Source organism: Bombyx mandarina, chromosome 20 (assembly GCF_030267445.1).
Source record: "Bombyx mandarina strain Sakado chromosome 20, ASM3026744v2".
Taxonomy (NCBI): Eukaryota; Metazoa; Arthropoda; class Insecta; order Lepidoptera; family Bombycidae; genus Bombyx; species Bombyx mandarina.
The window spans coordinates 676,291-698,488 of record NC_143226.1 but is presented as its reverse complement, the minus strand read 5'-3'; the positions used below and the strand labels follow the sequence as shown (position 1 = coordinate 698,488).

Genomic DNA, 22,198 nt, shown 5'->3' with positions numbered 1-22,198 from the left:
GTAAAAAATCGGCATTATTACTCTGAAACGGTCCAGACATTCTTTTGACTTTTGCACCCGAATCCTCTTTTGATCGTGCGTAAGCAATCGCGGCACCCAACGGGCCGATGACTTTTTCATATTTAATTCCTCACTTAGGATATAATGTACCCGGTCTTTTGAGATACCTGTAGTGTCAGCTGTTTCAGATAACTTCAATCGTCGATCTGTTAAAACTATATCATGTACTTTCACGACCATTTCCGGAGTCGTGACGCTTTTTGGACGTCCGGGGCGGGCTTCATCTTGGACACATGTACGACCGCGTTTAAACTCAGCCACCTAGTTTTTTACTGTGGCATAAGAAGGAGCACATTCACCCTAAGCATTATTTAACTCGTCATAGATATATTTCCCTTTCATGCCCTTAATATGAAGAAACTTTATCACCGCTCTTTGTTCAATTTTATCCATTTTGAAAACACTTGACGAAATATATTTTCAAATGACAAAAAATCAATAAAATTTTCACACCACCAAATTCAAATTTAGAACACAGGTAGCCAGAGATACGAATTTAAAAATGACATATATATTTTTTAAAGTTTAACTTTTTAAATAGTAGAGGCTAGTTACTTATCATCCCGCCCTCGTACATCAAATAATATTCAGGTACCTAATTAAAATAACAAGGTTGATAGTCACATTTTTAAATATGGCAAGTGGAACTATCGGTCTTTATATGTCGAAAGCGTTTTATGACGCACAAAATTTCCTACGATCTCTCTTTTTTTGAACGGAACACTAATAAAATGTTAATAGTGAGTTTTTTTTCTAGTGAATGAGTTTCTAGTCAGTAGGAAAGCAAACACTGATATTAGACCGAGAAACGCTATGAAGAAGAAGAAGATGAGAATTTTTTATATGGAGCGAGGTTTGGTTGAGGCTCATGTCCCTCAGTGGGCCTCTGTGAGAGCTAATAGATAGATAGATAGATGGTGAGAAATTTTAAAACTCGTTACCATCATTGTTTTGTTCAGCACACGATTTTATGATTAGGTATAACTTATTAATGATATCGAGGGGTGAAAAGCTATCTATATATTAATACGTGAAGCAAAAACTTTGTATCCCTTTTTGAAAATTGCGCGGACGGAGGAGTATGAAATTTTCCACACTTATAGAGAACATAGAGGAGAAGTGCACAATGCTAATATTTTTTTTAAATAATGCATAAAATATACATTAAATCAATAAAGAAAACATTACACACACTACATACCGTGTATTTGACGCACACACGCATGCATACTATTTATTGTCAAACTTTTGTTCTTGGCGTCTGTTGTCAAATTGAGAATAGATTAAATATTGTTTGCCTTTGTTAATATTTTTTATAGTGTAGTCTTGGCGAAATTTGTGATTATAGAAGTATAAAATACAATCATAATAGTGTACCAATTTACAATTCCAATTAATTATAGTCGAATTTCGAGTACTGCGGGACCTCTAGTTTAGTTTAAGAGACATTTCGCTTAATACACGTCATTCATCTATGTAATTTACGGTCCGTTTTATTTGGCACAAACATCACCAGTTCGATGTTTTTAATTGAACTTCAATTAAGTTTACTTCATTCAAATAGCTGAAGATGTTTTTCGTTTTGATATTTTTTCTAAAATTTTAAACTTTAAATGGCTCTTCTGGAAAGTTACAAAAAATGTGGCTTAAACCAAATAGCCTTTTTTATGTTTGTTTCACCAGGGCAGATGGGCGAGCAAAGGCTCAGCCAGAAGGAATGGGATTTGCTAACAACTGCCCGAGCGCCTCCCAAGGGAGACCTAACAACTCAAGAGCAGTTGCTTCGCGAATGAATCTACTGCTATCGGAATCGCGACCCGCTGAGAAGATCCAGTGAGAAACTCAGCGGACTGAGGTTTAGGTTAGGTTGCACGTCGACCTCTTTGTCGAGTTGGACGAATACGGTTAGCGCTGTCCCTGAGTCTGCTCCTAGTGTTAGAGCTGATTCACTCCTCGATACGTATAAGGATATTTTTGGATTGTAAATGTTCTTTTTACAATTTTTCAAATCATTAACGATAAAGTTAAATTAAGAATTCAATATATTACCGGCGTTTCGTCTGTCGAATGCAGCGCGTGGTGCAGTGCGAGTTCGTGTTGCTCCCTAGCGCCGTAGTCCGCCCTCCTTTCGCCGCCTCCATAACTGAAGCCTCCGTGTGACAGCTGTCATAAAATACACAGTATTATAATATTTTTTTTTCGACATGAAACTTCTAATTCGACTTCCAAAAAGGTTGCGTTAAACGTTTATCGCTACATCTACCACGTAAATGCCGCCACCCACCTTAAGAGTTCTAAGGTCTCAGTATAGTTACAGCGGCTGACCCGCCCTTCAAACCGAAACGCATTACTGCTCCACGGCACAAATAGGCAGGGCGGTGGTACCTACCCGCGCGGACTCATAAGAGGTCCTACCATCAGTCTAACTGTGCGCATACGATTTTTGCGTACTTATTTATCAGTAGCTTCGAGCTTCGGAAAAATAAACGTAGGTATTTGGAAACTTAAAAATAGCAATCAGTTCTTCTTAGTTATTACAACTAATTCCATTTATTGTAAAAACCTTATACTTTTAGTTTTCCACGTCCGAAATGCATTAAAGATAACAATGATGATTGAGTATAAAAACCGAGTTCATAAATAAGTGTTTCAATAATAGAAAAAATTTCATCGGAACATCCGCAGTCTCCGATACGACCAGCGTCCGTATTCTTTACACAATAGTGATGGCCCCAGTATTTCACTAATAGACATATTACAAATTGCTTATCAAACCATTTTCTGAATTCCGAAAAATACGTCTTTATAAACTTCAAAACTAACAATTCTTGTTAGTAATTACATTCATTGTAAAAACCTTATACTTTTCCTTTTCCACGTCCAAAATGCATTAAAGATAACAATAATAATGATTGAGTATAAAAACCGAGTTCATAAATAAGAGTTTCAATAGGAAAAATGCGATCGGAACATCCGCGGTCTCCGATACGACCAGCGTCCGTATTCTTTACACAATAGTGATGGCCCCACCGCCGGAACATTAGCCGGGTTAATCTTTTAAAGTGGCTTGACATTACTCTGTTCTCGGAGGAAATATTTATGGCCTATTTTTAAAATAGGTTTCGTCCTTTATTTTTTTAACTAGCTTTTGACCGCGATTTCGTCCGCGTGGAATAGTTACTTTGGCTTAACGCTAAATTTTTTACCCGCGACATCATTTAGGTACGTAGAAAGTGAAAATATTTTTGAATATTTAAGGTTTAATGTTTAGGAGCTATTTAAGGTGCCAAGTGATGTTATATAGCCTATTTATATAGCCTGTTATATAGCCTGTTATATAGCCTGTTATATAGCCTTCCCCAATAAATGGGCTTCCCTAATATTTAACACTGAAAGAATTTCCACTTCGATAAAGCGGCACGACACGAGAACCCTCTCATCGTGGCCGCCGGTAACTACATTCCCGATCCTGCGAAAAGAATGGAAAGCAGTCGACGTGTTAGCAACGTCGTCAGGTTTGAGCCCCGTGAGCTCACCTACTAGTTAAGGTTACGCTGGAATAGCCTCTCAAGGCTACCAGGCTAACTCTACAGCTTTATAATATTAGTATAGATAACACGTACTTTCATTCTATTCGAATAGATGATGCAGGCTATTAAAAAATATAAATGTCTAATATATATTATATACTACCAAACTTGAACACAAGGCGATCGCCCATTAGTATATCTTACTTTATACGACTTTTAGAAATTAACAGAAATATAGAAATTAGAGGAGTGAAAGATTATCTTATACCTTTAAGCGAGCAATTATTGTATATTAATATAGGTATATGTATATAATCTGACTCCCGGAAACGGCTCCAACGATTTTCATAAAATTTAGTATACAGGGGATTTCGGGGGCGATAAATCGATCTAGCTACGATTTATTTTCAGAAAATGTTGTTTTATTCGTGTTTTCAATAATCAACTCTTCCCGACATCTACTGGCTAATAATAATACTATTTTTTTTAATTGAGGGCAACTAACCGCTTTAAAGACACAACAAGATGGCGTTATCAAAAAAAAAAAGAAAAAACGAGCAATGCTCGGTCATCTGGTTTAGTTTAAGCGACATTTAGCTTAATACGCGACATTTTTCTGTAATTTAAAGGTGCATTTTATTTGGTATTAGTATCAACAGCTCGATGTTTTTAATTGAACTTCAATGAAGTTTGCTCAATTCAAATAGTCAAACAATTTTATCTCTCATCAACCGAATGATCATGGTTCTATACTCTTCGTATATACGAGTGTTACTGTGTTACTTATAATATTTTGTATTCAAGTTTAACACTCATCACTTTTTATTATTATTCTCATTATCCTCTCGCAGGTCTGCTGGAAGAGATTTCTTAAAGAAATAAGCAGTGCCTTTGTACATAATTTTCCTATTACTCTGTACTATGTCTTCTTTTCTGTGTGTACATAAATAAATAAATAAATAAATAAAATAGTTGAAGAGGTTTTTTTGTTATGATATTTTTCCAAATTTTAAACTTTAAATAGCTCTCTCATAAAGCTGCAAAAACTTTGTTTAAACAAAATAGCGTTTAACCCTCGATTAGTATATATTGTGATGTTTTTTTTTATTGCTTAGATGGGTTGATGAGCTCACAGCCAACCTGGTGTTAAGTGGTTACTGGAGCCCATAGCCATCTACAACGTAAATGCGCCACCCACCTTGATAAGTTCTAAGGTCTCAGTATAGTTACAACGGCTGCCCCACCCTTCAAACCGAAATGCATTACTGCTTCACGGCAGAAATAGGCAGGGCGGTGGTACCTACCCGTGCGGACTCACAACTGACTCACAACTGCAAATTACAATTTTGCGGGTTTGATTTTTATTACACGATGTTATTCCTTCATGGTGGAAGTCAATCGTGAACATGTGTTAAGTACGTATTTCATTAGAAAAATTGGTACCCGCCTGCGGGATTCGAACACGGGTGCATCGCTCTAGATACGAATGCACCGAACGTCTATTATCCTTTGGGCCACGACGACTTCAAAAGGTAATAAAGTTAGTAAAATAAGTAAGGTAATAAGTTATTAAAAAAATATATTCAAAGATGTGATTTGTCATTGGTACTAAAGTATTTGCTTCCCTACGACAACCCTACGTTTGGACATAGATAATGATAATAAATTATAATGTCATGAAAATTAGAGACCTAATCTTGTACTTCAGTTTCAGGGGAAGAGTGAGTGAGATATAACCGTTCTTCAATTTGCACTATAAGTTATTAGAATTCTCGACTTGATCTGTAGGGTTACGCTGACATAGCCTATACTTGGTATTTCATGGACCGACCTTTGCACCAATACCTCCATTCTTCAAGAACTCGGCATTAAGCAGCGTCTTTCGGCGCTCGTGCATGGACGCATACTATCATTTTTTGAACATATTTCCCGGCGAGGAAATGACTCCATAGAGCGCCTTGTCGTTCAGGGCAAAGTAGAAGGTAAAAAAGGAAAGGTAGGTAGGGAAAAAAAGGAAATTAGTAGCACTCACATGGTGTGCATGTATAGCGTCGTGGTGGTCCCTGTGATGTCGCAGATGCGCGTGTGGTTCGTGGTGTCCGTGGTGTCGTGGTAGCAGCTGCTGTGGGGCGTAGTGCTGAGCGTATTCCGCGCCACCACCACCGCCTCCTCCGTACTCCATGCCATGACTCTGGTGGTAAGAATTGATTTTGAAGTAAAATCAAGCACAAAAACCTTTGGATTGGGTAAAAAAATATATTAAACAAAAAATCTGGTACATAATAATTCTTCTTTTGTTTTAAGTATGCCAGCCGGATTTTTTCGCAACGCCGGTGTTGCCAGTGTCAAGTTTATAAAGATCATCAAACAAAAATATTCAGTTAAATAAAAATACAAAATGATATGGAGCGAAACAATATGAAGTTGATTTAGACTGATATTTCAGACTATAATTCATCGAGATAAAATGAAAATAAACGAGATTAGATGAGATAAAGGGGCTTTTGTTTGCAATCAAGAATAATAACAAACACAACAGTTTATCATTATTACCTGTTGCTGGTGATGAGGGCTGGCGGGGTGCGGTGCGGGGGCGAAGGGCGGCGGGAAGTACGGCGGCTGGAAGTCAGCCAGCGATGGCTGCCCGCCGCCTCTGAATCCGCCGCCGCCCAGACCTAGCCCGCCGCCGCCGAGACGCTCCTGAGCAAAGCAAAAAAAAGTTCATTAGAAAAATTAATTATTTAAATGTACCCTCAATTTGATCGTAAATAAGATGCCGAGATACTGCTCGTTTAAAAAGCAAGATTACCTACTTCCAAGATTCACAAAAGATACTCTACAGGAAATGTTTGAATGTCAATAGATTTCCAAGGATAGAAAAATAGACATTAAAATATTTAAAGAAACGGATGCCTGATATACCCTTAATGTGTACAATACATTGCACAAGAAAAACCTTTTTTTAATTTATTAGTAGTATAATAATTTCCTCGTCATTAACTATGAAAACTGTAATAGTACGAGTATTGAAAACGTCGGAATTAATATACTGACAAATAAAAAACGCGGTATTAAACTGTAAGTGATTTTAATTGCGTCATTTATGTTTTGTTGTAGGTTGAGAATGTTAGATAATAGCCAATTATATACCAAATCTGTGTACCTAATAAAATACACATTTAATCCATATCCACGAAAATATTCCACGATGCAGGAATGTAGATTCTGCGAAGCACTGCTCTTTCTAAAGCTAGAGTTCGCAAATTCTCTCAGGTTAAGCCCGTGAGCTCACCTACGCGTCCGCGCGTATTTGGAATAGCCCCTTTCTCGAATAGGGAACAAATTCTTCGTAGTTAATATAAAACGTAAAGTAATTGATACAACCCTAAAGTTTGAAAGCCGGTGGCGGCTCAGTCATTTTGTGACGTCCACGGGCTCTTGTAACCATTTAACATCCGGTGGGCCGTGAGCTAGTTCACCGCTCTATGTTATAAAAATATTGCTTAGATGGATGGACGAGCTCACAGCCCACCTGGTGTTAAGTGGTTACTGGAGCCCATAGACATCTACAACGTAAATGCGCCACCCACCTCGAGATATAAGTTTTAAGATCTCAGTATAGTTACAACGACTACCCCCATCCTTCGAACCGAAACACATATAGGTATATTGACAGAGGATCTCTCTTTATGTCCGCTGTAAATTAAAAGACAGATATATACGACTGCTACAACTTGCCTATCCCTTTGCCTACGTTCGTCCTTAGGAAAAGTATCTCTTCTACATATTCCCACCTAATTAAACTCGCTTCTCTATTGTCTATTGTTCTAAATTTAAAGCCTAACGATCAATAAAAAAAAGCAATTACAATACATTTTAAAGTAGTTAATTAACGAATTAGCTGATAATGCGTAATTTGAATCGAACGAGTCTGTCAGACTCGGAGATGAAACATTCAGAGCACAAAGCCGAGGTCAAGGAATGATCCAACAACTTAATCTAACAAAGCAGATGAGCAATCTCCCTCATAATTATTGGTTTACACGACGTCTTTGGAAATGAGAACACATATTGATAACAGGGTAACTTGTGAACAAATTATCCATGTATCTTTTTTTTTATTGCTTAGATGGGTGGACGAGCTCACATCCCACCTGTTGTTAAGTGGACATCTACAACGCAAATGCCGCCACCCACCTTGAGATATAAGTTCTAAGGTCTCAAGTATAGTTACAACGGCTGTCCCACCCTTCAAGCCGAAACACATTACTGCTCCACGGCAGAAATAGGCAGGGTGGTGGTGCCTACCCGCGCGGACTCACAAGAGTGTGTGTTCGTGAACCCAAATGTTTTAGGTACTTGTATTGTGGCGTGCAGATAAACCTTTTATACAAAGTCCGTTAAGCGTAACATAACATTCCGACGACTTGGCTCAGCCCCCCGGCATCGTTGACAAAGGTTCACGATGCTATCTACTAACCAACAAGTGGGTCGTCGACTGGTCAGTTTTTACGACAAAATGTCTTGATACTTTTTTTTGGATACCTATGCCGGAAGGCCCGGGCGGTTATACCAGCTTCACGGAACGAATGCGCCAGCTCACGGGGCTCAGCCTGAGGAATTTGCTAACACTATATAGTTCTAAAAAGAGCAGTACTTTGCAGAATCTGCCACCGGATCGGAAACGCGACCCACAGAGACGATCCCGCGAGAAACTAAGTGGGCAATATTTAACGATTTTCGTGGTCAGTGACGACTTAGTCGACACTAAAAAAACGCAAAATCAAACAGTAAAAGCAGTTTTATTCTTATCGATTTAAAAGCAAACATTGTATTTTTTTTTTTTGCAGAAGACAAAAAAAGTGGAAATAATTTATTCTATTCCAATTTAATGCACCGATCTTTTTTCAAAGCTAAGGGTGGGTAAAAATGAAAAAAAAAACACAATACTTTTTTTCTACTATCTCATCTGATACAAAGCGGCTACTTCCATTATTCATTCGCTAAACGGACAGTTAATTTGTTACAGACAATGCATTCAACGTAAATATGAATTACATTAATTATAGACATGATTTGATAATTACACGGATAATTTGTTAAGAGCGAAATCTTAGATTGATCGTCACGTATGTTTTTTTTTTTTGGGTAATACAGAGTGCTCTGGGATTGAAACAAGAACAAAAATACAATGTGCTTAGTGCGAGTTTTTTAATGTTCTCGATAGCGTAAAAGTTAGCTCATATCTTATACCTTTAAACGAGCAATTTTTGTATATATATAATCTTAATCTCGGAAACGGCTCCAACGATTTTCATAAAATTTAGTATACAGGGGCTTTCGGGGGCGATAAATCGATCTAGCTACGATTTATTTTCAGAAAATGTTGTTTTATTCGTGTTTTCAATAATCAACTCTTCCCGACATCTATTGGCGAATAATAATACCGTCATCGTCTAGTTTGTATGGAATGGGATCGTTTGCGTACGTTTGCCGCTAGGGGCGCTGTTCCAACGGCGTACAAAAATGGCTTAACTTTTACGCTATCGAGACCGTTAAGATACTCGCACTAAGCACACAAGTGTAAAAGTTAACGGAAAATATTATCACAAATTAATGTAGCCGCACAATTTGGCGCACAAACAAAAGATTTAAGTTTTCTAATTAGCCACAGTGCAAAAAACTTTGTTAGTAAATTTTAATGAAATTTGGCGGCACACAAAAGTGCCGCGGCACAGGGCTTCGTAAACATTTTTCGTCGCCTCAAAGATATGTAAATAAAAATCGCGTTATCGTGTTGTAGAAGTACCGCGTTAAATGAGCCAAATTAAATGCGCCAAAACTGTTTTGTGGTCGATTCCCAGTTCTTCAGCTACGTCGTAACTACTGATATGCCGATCTCGCTCCATTTTTTCAAAAATGGCATCCATTTTATCCGTAATAGGGCTACCAGAGCGACGTGCATCTTTGACATGAAAATTTCCTGATTGAAAACACTTAAACCAAATTTGTGCTACTCACACAGACACTGCACTAGGTCCTTAAAAATTGTAATTTTTTTTCGCGGCTTGCGTTGCATTTTTACCTTTTTTGTAGTCAAATTTTAAAATGTATCGAATTTCTTAATTAGATTCACTCATCTTGACAGTACGAAAAATAAATAAAAATCACACATTTTCCTAATTTGAATTTGGAATTATCTTCTTTTTTTGTTAATTTTTTTAATTTATTCTTTATATTACTATATTATATATACTTGATTATTTTAACTGCGTAAGATTATTAATACACAATCGCATATCACACGCGATATGCGAATTAAGTTTGAAGGCACGACTTATGCTGGACTAATGAGAAGTGTAATCAATAGCAATTTGAATTAATTTCTCGAATTCTTGATGCGTCCGTGATGGAATGTCTACCTGTATATAAAAGTCTATTAAAATCAAAACTGAAGGATCTATTTTTGACGATGTGATTTTTATATTTTATATTTATATATGATAGATTAATGGTTCAGGCGCGACGCGGTGAAAAAAGAAACGATTTGACGTATTCGAAGCTGAAAATGTTCTAAGATGTTTCTGGAAGCAAATCTAGAGAAGTGTTCTCGGTTCACTTGATGTCGATTGATTGTGGAGATACAACAATAGCAAAGTCACCGGCACTTTAACAGGGAATCGTAGTATTGATTGGTGCGCGGTAGAAATAGTCCTGGTAGCTATCAGCCAGGAAGAGTTCAGAAGTTAATCTATGGACCAATTAAACCATCGAAAATGGACCATACAAATAGGAAAATGTTACTTCACTTCCCAAGAGTTGCAGTTGTAATTAAAAGCGATTATCTATTGAATTATGTTAATTAGTGGCAGAAAATTCTGGAAAACGAGAATAAGCCCGGGCGCATATTGTACGTGGGTCGCGGCCCGGGAATATCCGGTCGTACTATCGTTAACGTTTTTAACTCTTTGACAACCACGTAGTTGGCTGATGCCCTAAGTAGCGCATTGAAGTATTTATGTCGATTTCTGTTACTAAGCGTCTGGTTTTTTTTTTTTATGATTGAAGGATTACTGGTGGCCCGGAGGCCTTTCCAGTTTCACCAGGACAGGTGGGCGAGCAAAGGCTCAGCCAAGAGGGGTGGGATTTGCTAACAGCTACCCGAGCGCCTCCGAAGGAGACCTAACAGCTCAAGAGTAGCTGCTTCGCGAATGAATCTACTACCGGATCGGAATTGCGACCCGCTGAGAAGATCCGGCGAGAAACTCAGCGAGCTGATTCATGGGTTAGGTTGCACGGCGAACTCTTTGTCGAGTTCGACGAGTACGGTTACCGAGGTCCCTAAGCCTGCTCCTAGTGTTAGAGCTGAAGGCGTCTAATGCAAAGGTTATTGGATCTGATGGATCCGTAAGGAAGTGTCTAGGGCGTCGACGGTGACTGGCTCCTGCGTGATCAGGATTCGGGGAGTAGTCAGCGGCGGCAACGATAAGGCGATTATCATGACGCATAGCCTTATCGAAGTAGCGTCTGGATTGCCTACCTTTGCCTTCTTTTGTTTCTAATATAAATTTTAGTCTTTTAGGTCTCTTACAAATAGGTAGATACGTGCTCAGTATCTTCAGATTCGTCTTTCTCAGGGCCTACTAGATATTCCTTACAGATTTTTATTTATTATTATTTTTTATGATTATTATTTTTTATGATTATTATTTTATAGATTATTATTTTTTAATAACTAACTTTTGGCCGATTTTCATGTATATTTCATATATTTCAAATACCTTTTGATGGGCTAAAATTTTTCGTAGGTCACTCAGGTATATAAGTTATCTAAAAATAGTTATAAATAGGCATCTATGCATATAATTTAAAGAAGATTCGATAAATTTCTCCAAATATTGTAGATGTCTTATTATATATTAATTTTATTAACTTATTTGTTTGTTAATTATAGTAGTATATTTTGATATGTAATTTTTTTTATCAATGTAACATGTAATCTTATGTTTTCGAGTAATTAAAGTGTAAATTTTAAAATAAAAAATGGTATATTATAAGTTTTAGATATTTTATTACCATGCCATTTGACTTTTTTCCATAGGACTTTTAGTTTTGCCCGAAATCGAGAAAAACCATTTTTTTGCCTTAAAGACCCCCTAATCCCCTTCCCGACCTCAGATAGCCCGTAAATTTTTTTTTCTTCCATTTTTATAATATTGTCCTCTTTTTCTAATGGGTTTCATCCTACTATTTATTTTTTTCACTTTTTATTATTTTTAAAGGCTTCTTTCTACTCTGGTCTATTAAGAGAACGATCCGTCAAGTTTTAGGTCTAGCGCAAAATGTGTGTGAATTCCGGTGAGCGTCCGGTACAGACCGGTACTAACGCGCAATACACGGAAAACCGTACTATTACGGTTTTCATAGATAAAACAGCGATAATCCCACTTTCCAAGTTCGAAGAGCGTAAATTGACAAATTGAATGGAAGCGGTAGGCACATTAAAAATATAAAACAAGATTTTACTCGCACACAAAGTTAATGTAATCAAACAACTTTTACTTCGATTAAAAATTGTAACACAACCTTTTGGATAATTAAAAAATAAAAGCCATTATGTACGTATGGTTTGATTGGGTCAACTTCTCTAATGTCCATTTAAATCGTTGTAATTGATAGCAGAGCGCGTTTTGTGTTTCGCGGTATGAGTTCGCTGTGCCCATTTTCCGTTTCCAAATAATCTTGTAATCCAATTGAATTATCTCAAGGAGACCTCCTTGTCTCCCAGCAGAGATTATACCTTCTAGGTTATAATTACAGAATCCTACAACACCCAGAGTTCGTTTAAAATGAATAAGGTCAATTAAAAATAGGTCTATGTATCTATAGGTATATCTATTTTAGTGGTGGTAGGACCTCTTGTGATTACGCGCGGGTAGGTACCACCACCCTGCCTATTTCTGTCGTGAAGCAGTAATACGTTTCGGTTTGAAAGGTAGGGTAGCCGTTGTAACCATACTAAGACTTTGGAACTTGTATCTCGAGGTGGGTGGCGGATTTATGTTATAGATGTCTGTGGGCTCTAGTTACCACTTAACACCAGGTGGTCTGTGAGCTCGTCCACCCACCTAGGCAATAAAAAAAAATTAAAAAAATTATATTAGTCTAAATGTATAAGTAGAAGGGTCATTTTGATAATATCCTGAAAAGCACCCCACGCTTTTTTACAATAAAATCAATTTTTCTGTCACTATTTTTAATTCAAATTTATTAAAATTTATTTTCTATTTTTTAGTTGTCTACAAAAGCGTATTTTGATAGTTTTTTTAAACTACCTATTATTTATTTTTAATTTTTTAGTTGAATTTAAATTTTTTCAATATTTTTTTTAATATTGAATTTTCATCGGTCCTTAATAAGTATACCAAATTTCGAGTTAAACCGACGTTTTGAATGCGGTCAAAATCATGTTCAAAGATTCCGTTACATACTAACATACTGACATACATATATTATGATACGTCTGAAGCTAATAAAAGCGTATTAAAAATACCTTTATCGTCCATAATGTCCATTTTGGAATCGAACTATTTTGGCCTTGCTGAGTTTCCTAATCGGCTGGCCGCACCACACGATTTATTACCCGCAAATTATGTAAATAACTCGATACTATGATATGAGCAATAAATTTCTCGAGTTAAATAAATTTTAAGAATGAAATTTTTAATGATTATCTGTGTATCAATTACCAAACTCTTAACGAGTTACAGAAATCGATTACTCTACTTTTTTTTTTCGTCCGTAATTTGTAACACCGGATGTCGTGGAAACACGTTGACGTGCTAGTATCATGACATGGCACAGTTTTTATATTTTTGTCAATTGAAATACTTTAGTTAAATCGTATGATCATGTTTGTGACTCAGCGGAATGTTTCGTAAATGTGTTTAAGAGTTCGATTACATTTTTATGACGCGCTATTGAATTTATTTTTATTGGAGTTAAATAAAGAGTAGTTTTTCTTGCATCATTACAGGGAAAATAATTAAATTTATCTCAATATTCCAAAACCAAACACGTCATTTCGGATCCTCCCGATCCACTAACGGTGCTTTTAGGTACCTCAAGCACCGGTCATCGTTCTCGTCGAACCCGTCGCTTGCGACGAAGGGCTCGACGAGTAAATTAACCCTCAGACACAGCCCACTGAGTTTCTCACCGGAGCTTCTCAGTGGGTCGCGTTTCCGATCCGGTGGTAGATTCTGCGAAGCACGGCTCTTGCTAGGGTTCGTGTTAGCAACTTTGTCAGGTTTGAGCCCCGTGAGCTCACCTACTAGTTAAGGTTCCGCTGAAATATCCTCTCAAGGCTATCAGCTTAGGTAGGAAAAAAAAAACAATACCAAATTCCGTAACCTAAAGTATAATGGCATATATATGGAATTCGTTATCTGTGGTGATCGTCTGAGTGGTGGTGGCGCACGACTGACTACCATCATGAAACTACGGCTTCATTTCCCAATCTGGTCAATATTCGCATTGCTTGATTTTTTAATACGCTTTTATTAGCTTCAGACGTACGTATGTAACGGAATCTTTGAACATGATTTTGACCTCCTTCAAAACGTCGGATTAACTCGAAATTTGGTATACTTATTAAGGACCGATGACAATTAAATATTAAAAAAATGAAAAGAAAAATGAAAAAATTGACATTTAACTAAAAAATGAAAAAAAATATAGTTTAGAAAAACTAACAAAATACGCTTTTATAAAAAATCTAACTAAAAAATATAATATTTTTTTTAATAAATTTTGTATTAAAAATAGTGTAAGAAAAAGTGATTTTATTGTAAAAAAGCGTGGGGTGCTGTAAAAGAAATCACGATAATAACGATTGATGATCGCGTGATCACACATGAATCTTGACGACCATTTAGACTCTTTCTGCCGCGAATCACTAGCGGTAGTCACGTTCGATACTGCGACCTCACGTCTCAAGACGAGCCACGAACTCAGACCAATACGCGACGGGAAAAACCTAATGTGTCACAAATTCTCATTTCACAATGATTCTAATCCGTTTGCTTCTCATACAAAAAAAAAACTCTAAATCTAGATCTCTTAAAGTAGATGTTTGTGTTTGTGTATGTATGCATATATTGCCTATAGATTTAGAAATGTCTGGAGTGATTTCGATGAATTTTTCAGGTTAGCTTAACGGGTGATCATGTGGACTTTGGTGGCGATCGAGTCAAAGCTTAATCGAATATCTACTACTATAAAAGCGGGCAGGGCTTTACTGATCAATTGTAAAAATGTAGGTACGTTTTCCCTACCTAATTGTTGGTAGTCTAAGGGGTTATTCTTTTTTTATTGCTTAGATTGGTGGACGACCTCACAGCCCACCTGGTGTCAAGTGGTTACTGGAGCCCATAGACATCTACAACGTAAATGCGCCATCCACCTTAAGACGTAAGTACTAAGCTCTCAGTATAGTTACAGCGGCTGTCTCGTCCTTCAAACCGAAACGCATTACTGCTTCACGGCAGAAATAGGCAGGGTGGCGGTACCTACCCGCACGGACTCACAAGAGGTCCTACCACCAGTAAAGAGACTTGAGACGGACCGGTAGGTGAGCTCACGGGCTCGACCTGAGAGAATTGTTAACACTAGCACTAGCTAGAGCCGTGCTTTGCTGAATCAAAAATGTAGGCGAAACCCTGATACGGTTTTGACGGGAACACCGAAGTCAGAATAAAAATTGTTAGTCAATTATTGTAAAATTCCTTTATTGATTTGCAGTTTATTTCACAGTTGAACCCTAGCTCAATTGTATCTGAATGTGAATATCCAAGAATTTCATTACTTTATATAAGATTGTACGGACGAAAACGATCTTGGCTCCCAACTGTCGACCTCATCTGACCTCAGCACACAATGGACTGGCTCTCTCTTATATTATATTGATCACAAATAGACTGTTCCGCGTTCTAACCTATCATTGCATTGGTTAATGTTGTTTGTATAGTTGCAAATATGAGGAAAATTGTTTTTGTTGTATTGGCAATGCACCGTTATTAATATTCTAATATTGGTATGTGTTTTTTTTTTTCTACTTCTTTTTTTTTCAGTATGGCAATTCTAATGTTGGTGTGTGTGTGCGTGTGTGTGTGTGTGTGTGTGTTTTTTTTTCTACTTTTACTTTTTCCGTATGGCAATCGGCTTCAGACGATGCTATTGTTGCGATCATATTATAATAAATTAACAGGCATATTTTGCTTTATGTAAAATGGTTTTGCATGAGATGAAAATGCTTTGTTTGAAATTTTAATCAATGGGAATGAAATGAAATAGTGGATTTTTGGAAGAGCTCCATAAGCAGCGTCCAGCAATTCTGTTTCACTTTCTCTCACTTGTGCATTTTCACAGATGCTAAGCGGTTAATAAACCACGGTTATCTTAACACACGTTTAAACCAGAAGGAAAACTGATGACTCCTTAAAAGTGATTATTTATTTCATTTCTTCATTACATCACTATTTAGCTAGAGTAGGAAGTTAAAAAACACACAACTGTCTCTCAACATTATGATACAAATAAAAAAGTTTATATCGATAAAAAAAATACTGTTACACAACACTAGCAATCAATCAATCGCGGAATTCGTATCAACCACACAACGAAGTCTTTATCGATGATTCGTAATATCGATACGTGTGTCTCATTAGCATACGATGTGTAACAACACTGTTTTGAAATGTCTTGATTAATTGTTTTGAATTAATAACTTTAATGTTATTTGCCGCAACTGTCACGATCCTTCATACGTGGTTCGTTTGCAATGCCAGAGGCATTCTTAATATCAATTTTATAAATAGGCGTATTTGCTATTACACTTACTCCTGCAATACGTATTTTAGTGTTAATCATAGAGTTATCTTATTAACTCCATGGTGTTAATTGACTTTTTTTTTCTATTGCCCTTGTAGGCAGACGAGCATACGGCCCACCTGATGGTGAGTGGTTACCGTCGCCCATGGACTTCAGCAATGCCAGGGGCAGAGCCAAGCCGCTGCCTACATGGTGCAATGGCTTATGGTGGTTTGTACCAAATTATATTGAAACTCTTTTTTTATATTCTTGAACTAGACAGTTAAACTGCTTTAATTAAATAGAGTCAAATTAAAAAGTATATAATAATATATTAGGTAGATTCGCTAAATCGATAAATAAAGAAAGTCAGCACACTGATGTGTGTATATGCTAAAATGTTCAGTTTAAAGTTTGCTCAACTGTGGTTTTGTGGCTTTAGACAAAAAAAAATAACAATGAGTTTTTGCATTGCATTATAACAATAGTACAAAGAATGGTTTTGTGTAAAAAAAATATGTGATTTACACAATTTATAGAATTACATACTTATTAGAGAGTAAGTAGTAATTTATTTTAAAATCTCGTTTAGAAATGTTATTTCTGTTTCCATTTCAAAAATTTTTTTCGTATAGTCGTATAAAACACATATTAGAATGTAATGTTTAAATTTAAACCATCATACAAGTCTTCGGTAGTATAGTGGTCAGTATCCCCGCCTGTCACGCGGGAGACCGGGGTTCGATTCCCCGCCGGAGAGTTCTTTTTGCAATTTTTTTAAAACTTTCTTACCTGCACCTCGATAACGCTCGACAAATCCACGTAAGCCAGGGCGGTGTTTTTTTCCACTTTTATCACACTAAAACACTGAACAAATCACACGACATCAGTTCAATCGAGATTCAAGCGACCCAATTTCAAAGACTCACTCATATATCAATTAAAAAGAAAAAGTTCGAAATAGAGGTTTGTGCGCTTGTAATAATAAAACTATTTTTTAATTAATAGCTTATTTAGCAACATTTTTATAGCGTTTATTAGTTGGATAAGTAAAAGCGAATTCGCTGAAGATCGATATGTAAATTGGATACGGTGTATCGATAATAGTCGGTCCCTTAAATGGCGGGCGATTCCGGCCACAATCGTTGGTTGATTACTTTTTAAATTGCTCGTATACTCCGACCCGATGATCGAGTAAGAACCACCGGGCTTTAAGAGCGTTGCTGTATTAGTAACCAGTTATAAGACTAGAGGTAAAACTGGTACGATAACTGAAGTGTGTTTATATAACACTAAAATCTGTGTAAAATGTTTAATTGTGCTTAGTGACGTATTTTAGATTGAAATACCGTTTGCGTTTCGCGATTCAAAGACAAAGAGGAAAACAATATTTTTATATAATCTATGTTTATTTTATAATCTATATTTATTTAGGTGAAGATCTTGAAGCCAACTCGAATGTTATTTGTGACATTAACCATTTAATGTTCAAGTGTTCCCAATTAAATATGCATCGTTTAGTTTTCGCGAGTGATATGTGCTATATTTTATCTAATAATGTCTCCCGCCGCTTGGACGAACTTCATTCGACTTCAAACGACAAATTCATTAAAAACACAGTGTTTTCAATATAATTATTGTGAAATGAAGTGATGAAGAAACAGAAATACTGATTAGGCTTAAAGGACTGTTTACAAGCCAGAAAAAAAAAACTTGAAGCGGGAAGCATTCAGTTGGATCTGTGTTTCGCAAATAACCATTTCTATGAGAAATTGGTGTGCTCACACAAATTTTTAGATTTATGGTGTTAATTAAAATATGAAATGTTCGTTGGTGATCGCATCATTTATAAACGGCCCGACCGATTTGGCTATTTTTTTACATAAAATGGTAAAGTTTAATCAACATTTTCGGATTCGGGAAAATCTTAATTAAGTTTAATTTGACATTTTACATTTGGAAAGTTAAAATCAAGGATATATTTTGACTAAAGTTAGTGTGATAAAATCAAATCACATTATGTTTAATAAATTGTTTTTTTTATTGTTCAATCTGGTGAACCAGCTCACCGCTCATCTGGTATTAAGTGGTTACCGAAATTTGAAAATTCATCGTGAAAATTTTGATAGCGTCTTTTTTTACTAATTACGTTTTTCACTTTCAATTAATGGTTACTTTTATTCCGTAAAAAAACCCGCCATGTTTTAATGCAATCATGCAACATTCTGGTAAATAAATCATCCCGGGCTTACAAATACCGAGATCTTTTAAACCTATAGCAGATACTATATCACAGACGTTCCGAATTTAAAATGAAAAGATTTTCGTTAATAAAATAAATATAGTGTGTATAAATATATAGTATAAATATAGTGTACATAAACATAGTGTATATACAATTATAATATATGGTATACGTATATACACGGGCGTTTAGGGGGCTGGGTGTACAACTTTTCAACAAGATCCCACTAAACGTTCAATTACTACCTGTTCATAGATTTAAGAAAACTGTCAAGGAACGTTTGTGCAACAAGGCATATTATAAAGCTAAGGATTATTTACTAGATGGCACTACGTGGGAATGAGGCGTTCGCTCCTGGCCTTTTCATTTTTCATTATTATTGTTATTATTTTTTAATTGTATTTTTGACTTGTTTTTTTCTTTATTGTAAATATTTTTATTTATTAAAAAAGAAAGTAAATATTTGAGAAGAAACAAAAAAAAAGCCCGCTGAGTTTGTTTCGCCGGTTCTTCTCAGGACTGTGGTTTTTTTTGGAGCCGGTGGTAGAGTTAACATTGTTATTTATATTTTGACATTCAACAAGTGTTTCATACTGACATCTAAGTTGAAATAAATGATTTTGAATTGTGAATTTAAATTTGAATTATAGTGTAAATATAGTGTATATAAATATAATATAGTATAAATATAGTGTATATACAATTATAATATATGGTATACTATAACTAGTCAGGTCATAAGTATTGTCACACAGTAAAAACTTTTCTTTTAGAATGCTGGCCACAAAAAAGTTTATTGAATTCGAATTTCGAATTGTTCATGAAAATAAAAATGTATAACTTTTAGAATTTTACTCATTTTTAAATATGGAGTGGACGCTTAAAGAAGACCGTGTTGCAGTTATTGCGTTGCATCGTTGCGGTTACGCGCCAATTCAAATTTTTAACATACTGAAAAATTTGAATATTACCAAAAGATTCGTTTATCGTACCATCAAACGATACAATGAAGACTCTAGTGTAGATGACAGGTCAAGAAGTGGTCGCCCTCGGTCTGTTAGGACTCCAGCAGTGATAAAAGCTGTGAAGGCGCGAATTCAAAGAAATCCCAAACGTAAGCAGAAACTGTTGGCCCTGCAGATGGGGTTAAGCAGAACCACGGTGAAAAGGGTGTTAAATGAAGACTTAAGGCTTCGGGCATATCGAAGAAAAACAGGACATCGTTTGAATGTTCGTCTAATGGACCTGAGACTGAAGAGATGCCGCGCTTTGTTGAAGCGGTACGCGGGAAAAAAATATCGGGAAATTCTTTTTTCGGATGAAAAAATTTTTACCGTAGAAGAGAGCTACAACAAACAAAATGATAAGGTGTACGCACACAGTAGTGAAGACGCGAGCAGCCGTATTCCGCGTGTCCAACGAGGTCATTTTCCATCCTCGCTTATGGTATGGTTGGGAGTTTCTTATTGGGGCTTAACAGAGGTACATTTTTGTGAGAAAGGTGTAAAAACGAATGCAGTTGTGTATCAAAATACAGTCCTGACGAACCTTGTGGAACCTGTTTCTCATACCATGTTCAATAACAGGCACTGGGTATTCCAACAAGATTCGGCGCCAGCTCATAGAGCGAAGAGCACACAAGACTGGCTGGGGGCGCGTGAAATCGACTTCATCCGGCACGAAGACTGGCCCTCCTCCAGTCCAGATTTGAATCCGTTAGATTACAAGATATGGCAACACTGAGGAAAAGGCGTGCTCAAAGCCTCATCCCAATTTGGAGTCACTCAAGACATCCTTGATTAAGGCAGCCGCCGATATTGACATGGACCTCGTTCGTGCTGCGATAGACGACTGCCGCGCAGATTGAAGGCCTGTATTCAAAATCACGGAGGTCATTTTGAATAAACTTTAGTGTCATAAGAATCTATGTTTTGTTAAGTTTATTTTGGTATATGAATGGTTACATAATGAATAAACTTGTTTCAATTATTTTACATTAAACATGTGACAGAATTTATGACCTGACTAGGTATATGTATACGTGTGTGTTTTAAGCGAAAATCGTTACAAAACTTTTTTGTCAAACGATTTTTGATTCGAATTTCATTTGATTCGAATACATAAATTAATAACAGTTACAACAATCTATATATTGTTATATATATCAAAAAGGAGAATAAAATTTAATTGAAGTCGTAAAATTGCGATTGAGTTCTTTAAAATGCGGAATGTTTTTTTTTCACACCTTTTAACGGTTTTTTTTTTGTGTATTACGCTTTTAATTCATAAGCTGCTGTCAATTCATTCGAGTAATTGACGATTAAATTTGATAACGGGGGTTTCGGTATTGATAATATCAAACATTTAATTTTGTTACTGCTAGCTAAGTTAGTTTTAGTATTAAGTTTGATAAGGACGAACACAGGAAAGAGGAATTGTTCGAGATGATACCGGCATCTCGTTTTTACCATCGCACTACCCGCCACCGGAGTACAGTTCATCCATACTACCTGGAGCCACTGCGGTCATCCACAGTGCGTTAGAGACCTTTTTTGCCACGTACCATCCGGCTATGGAACGAGCTCCCCTCCTCGGTGTTTCCCGAGCGCTATGACATGATGTCCTTCTTCAAACGAGGCTTGTGGAGAGTATTAAGCGGTAGGCAGCGGCTTGGCTCTGCCCCTGGCATTGCTGAAGTCCAGGGGCGACGGTAACCACTCACCATCAGGTGGTCCGTATGCTCGTCTGCCTACAAGGGCAATAAAAAAAAAAACACAGGCTAGGCCGGGCAACGTGATAACTAATGCTTTTAATCGGTATATTAGAAGTCAATTCTTAACATCTATACGAAAGGAAAGATTTGTTTGTATTGAATAGGCTCCAAAACTACTGAACCGATTTGAAAAATTATTTCACTGTTTGGAAGCTACGCTATTCGCGAGTGACATAGTGTATAATCTTTTTTTTTTTAAATTAGGTTTCCTTACTAAAACTCCAATAATGTAACCCAAGGTGTGAGAAAATTACCTAAAATATTCTTTACATCGCGTGCCCTGCGAAAACTATTGACGATAGAATAAAATAATGTACTACGACATTGTAGAACACATTATTATTTACAAAAAGTGTAAGGACAGCGTATGTCTAACTATTATAGTTATGCCGCAATAAGAGTTATTTTATTTAAAAAAATATTTAAAACAACGTCAAATATCGTTGAAATTTTTGTTAAAGACCCGAGCGGAGCCGGAGCGGGCCTCTAGTCTATATATATAAAAATGAATTGCTGTTCGTAAGTCCGATTTGACTAATTTTGGTCTTGAATTATTTGTGGAAGTCCGGAGAAGGTTTAAAAGGTAGATAAATATGAAAATGCTCGGAATTAAATAAAAATAACAAATTCGTTTTCTCTTTGATGTGTCCCCCGTCGGACGGATTCCTTTTGTTTGTTTTAAGTTTATTTTATACAAAAGTTTAGGTCTTTTATTTATCG

General features: G+C 36.5%; 1 protein-coding gene and 1 non-coding gene across 5 annotated transcripts in view; one reads left to right on the top strand and one right to left on the bottom strand.

The window, feature by feature from the left end:
• The window catches only part of TfAP-2 (transcription factor AP-2), a 98,727-nt gene that overhangs the window by 19,605 nt on the left and 56,924 nt on the right, over positions 1 to 22,198 (bottom strand). For all 4 annotated transcript variants that reach the window (XM_028177026.2, XM_089735677.1, XM_089735675.1 and 1 more), the window contains 3 exons: positions 6,144 to 6,290; positions 5,623 to 5,781; positions 2,110 to 2,223 (listed from right to left, as the gene is read on the bottom strand). In XM_028177026.2, the coding sequence (XP_028032827.1) occupies positions 2,110 to 2,223; positions 5,623 to 5,781; positions 6,144 to 6,290 (420 nt within the window). The remainder of the gene's footprint in view (positions 1 to 2,109; positions 2,224 to 5,622; positions 5,782 to 6,143; positions 6,291 to 22,198) is intronic.
• Positions 17,149 to 17,220, top strand: TRNAD-GUC (transfer RNA aspartic acid (anticodon GUC)). The gene has a single exon. It is a non-coding gene; the product is annotated as a tRNA-Asp (tRNA).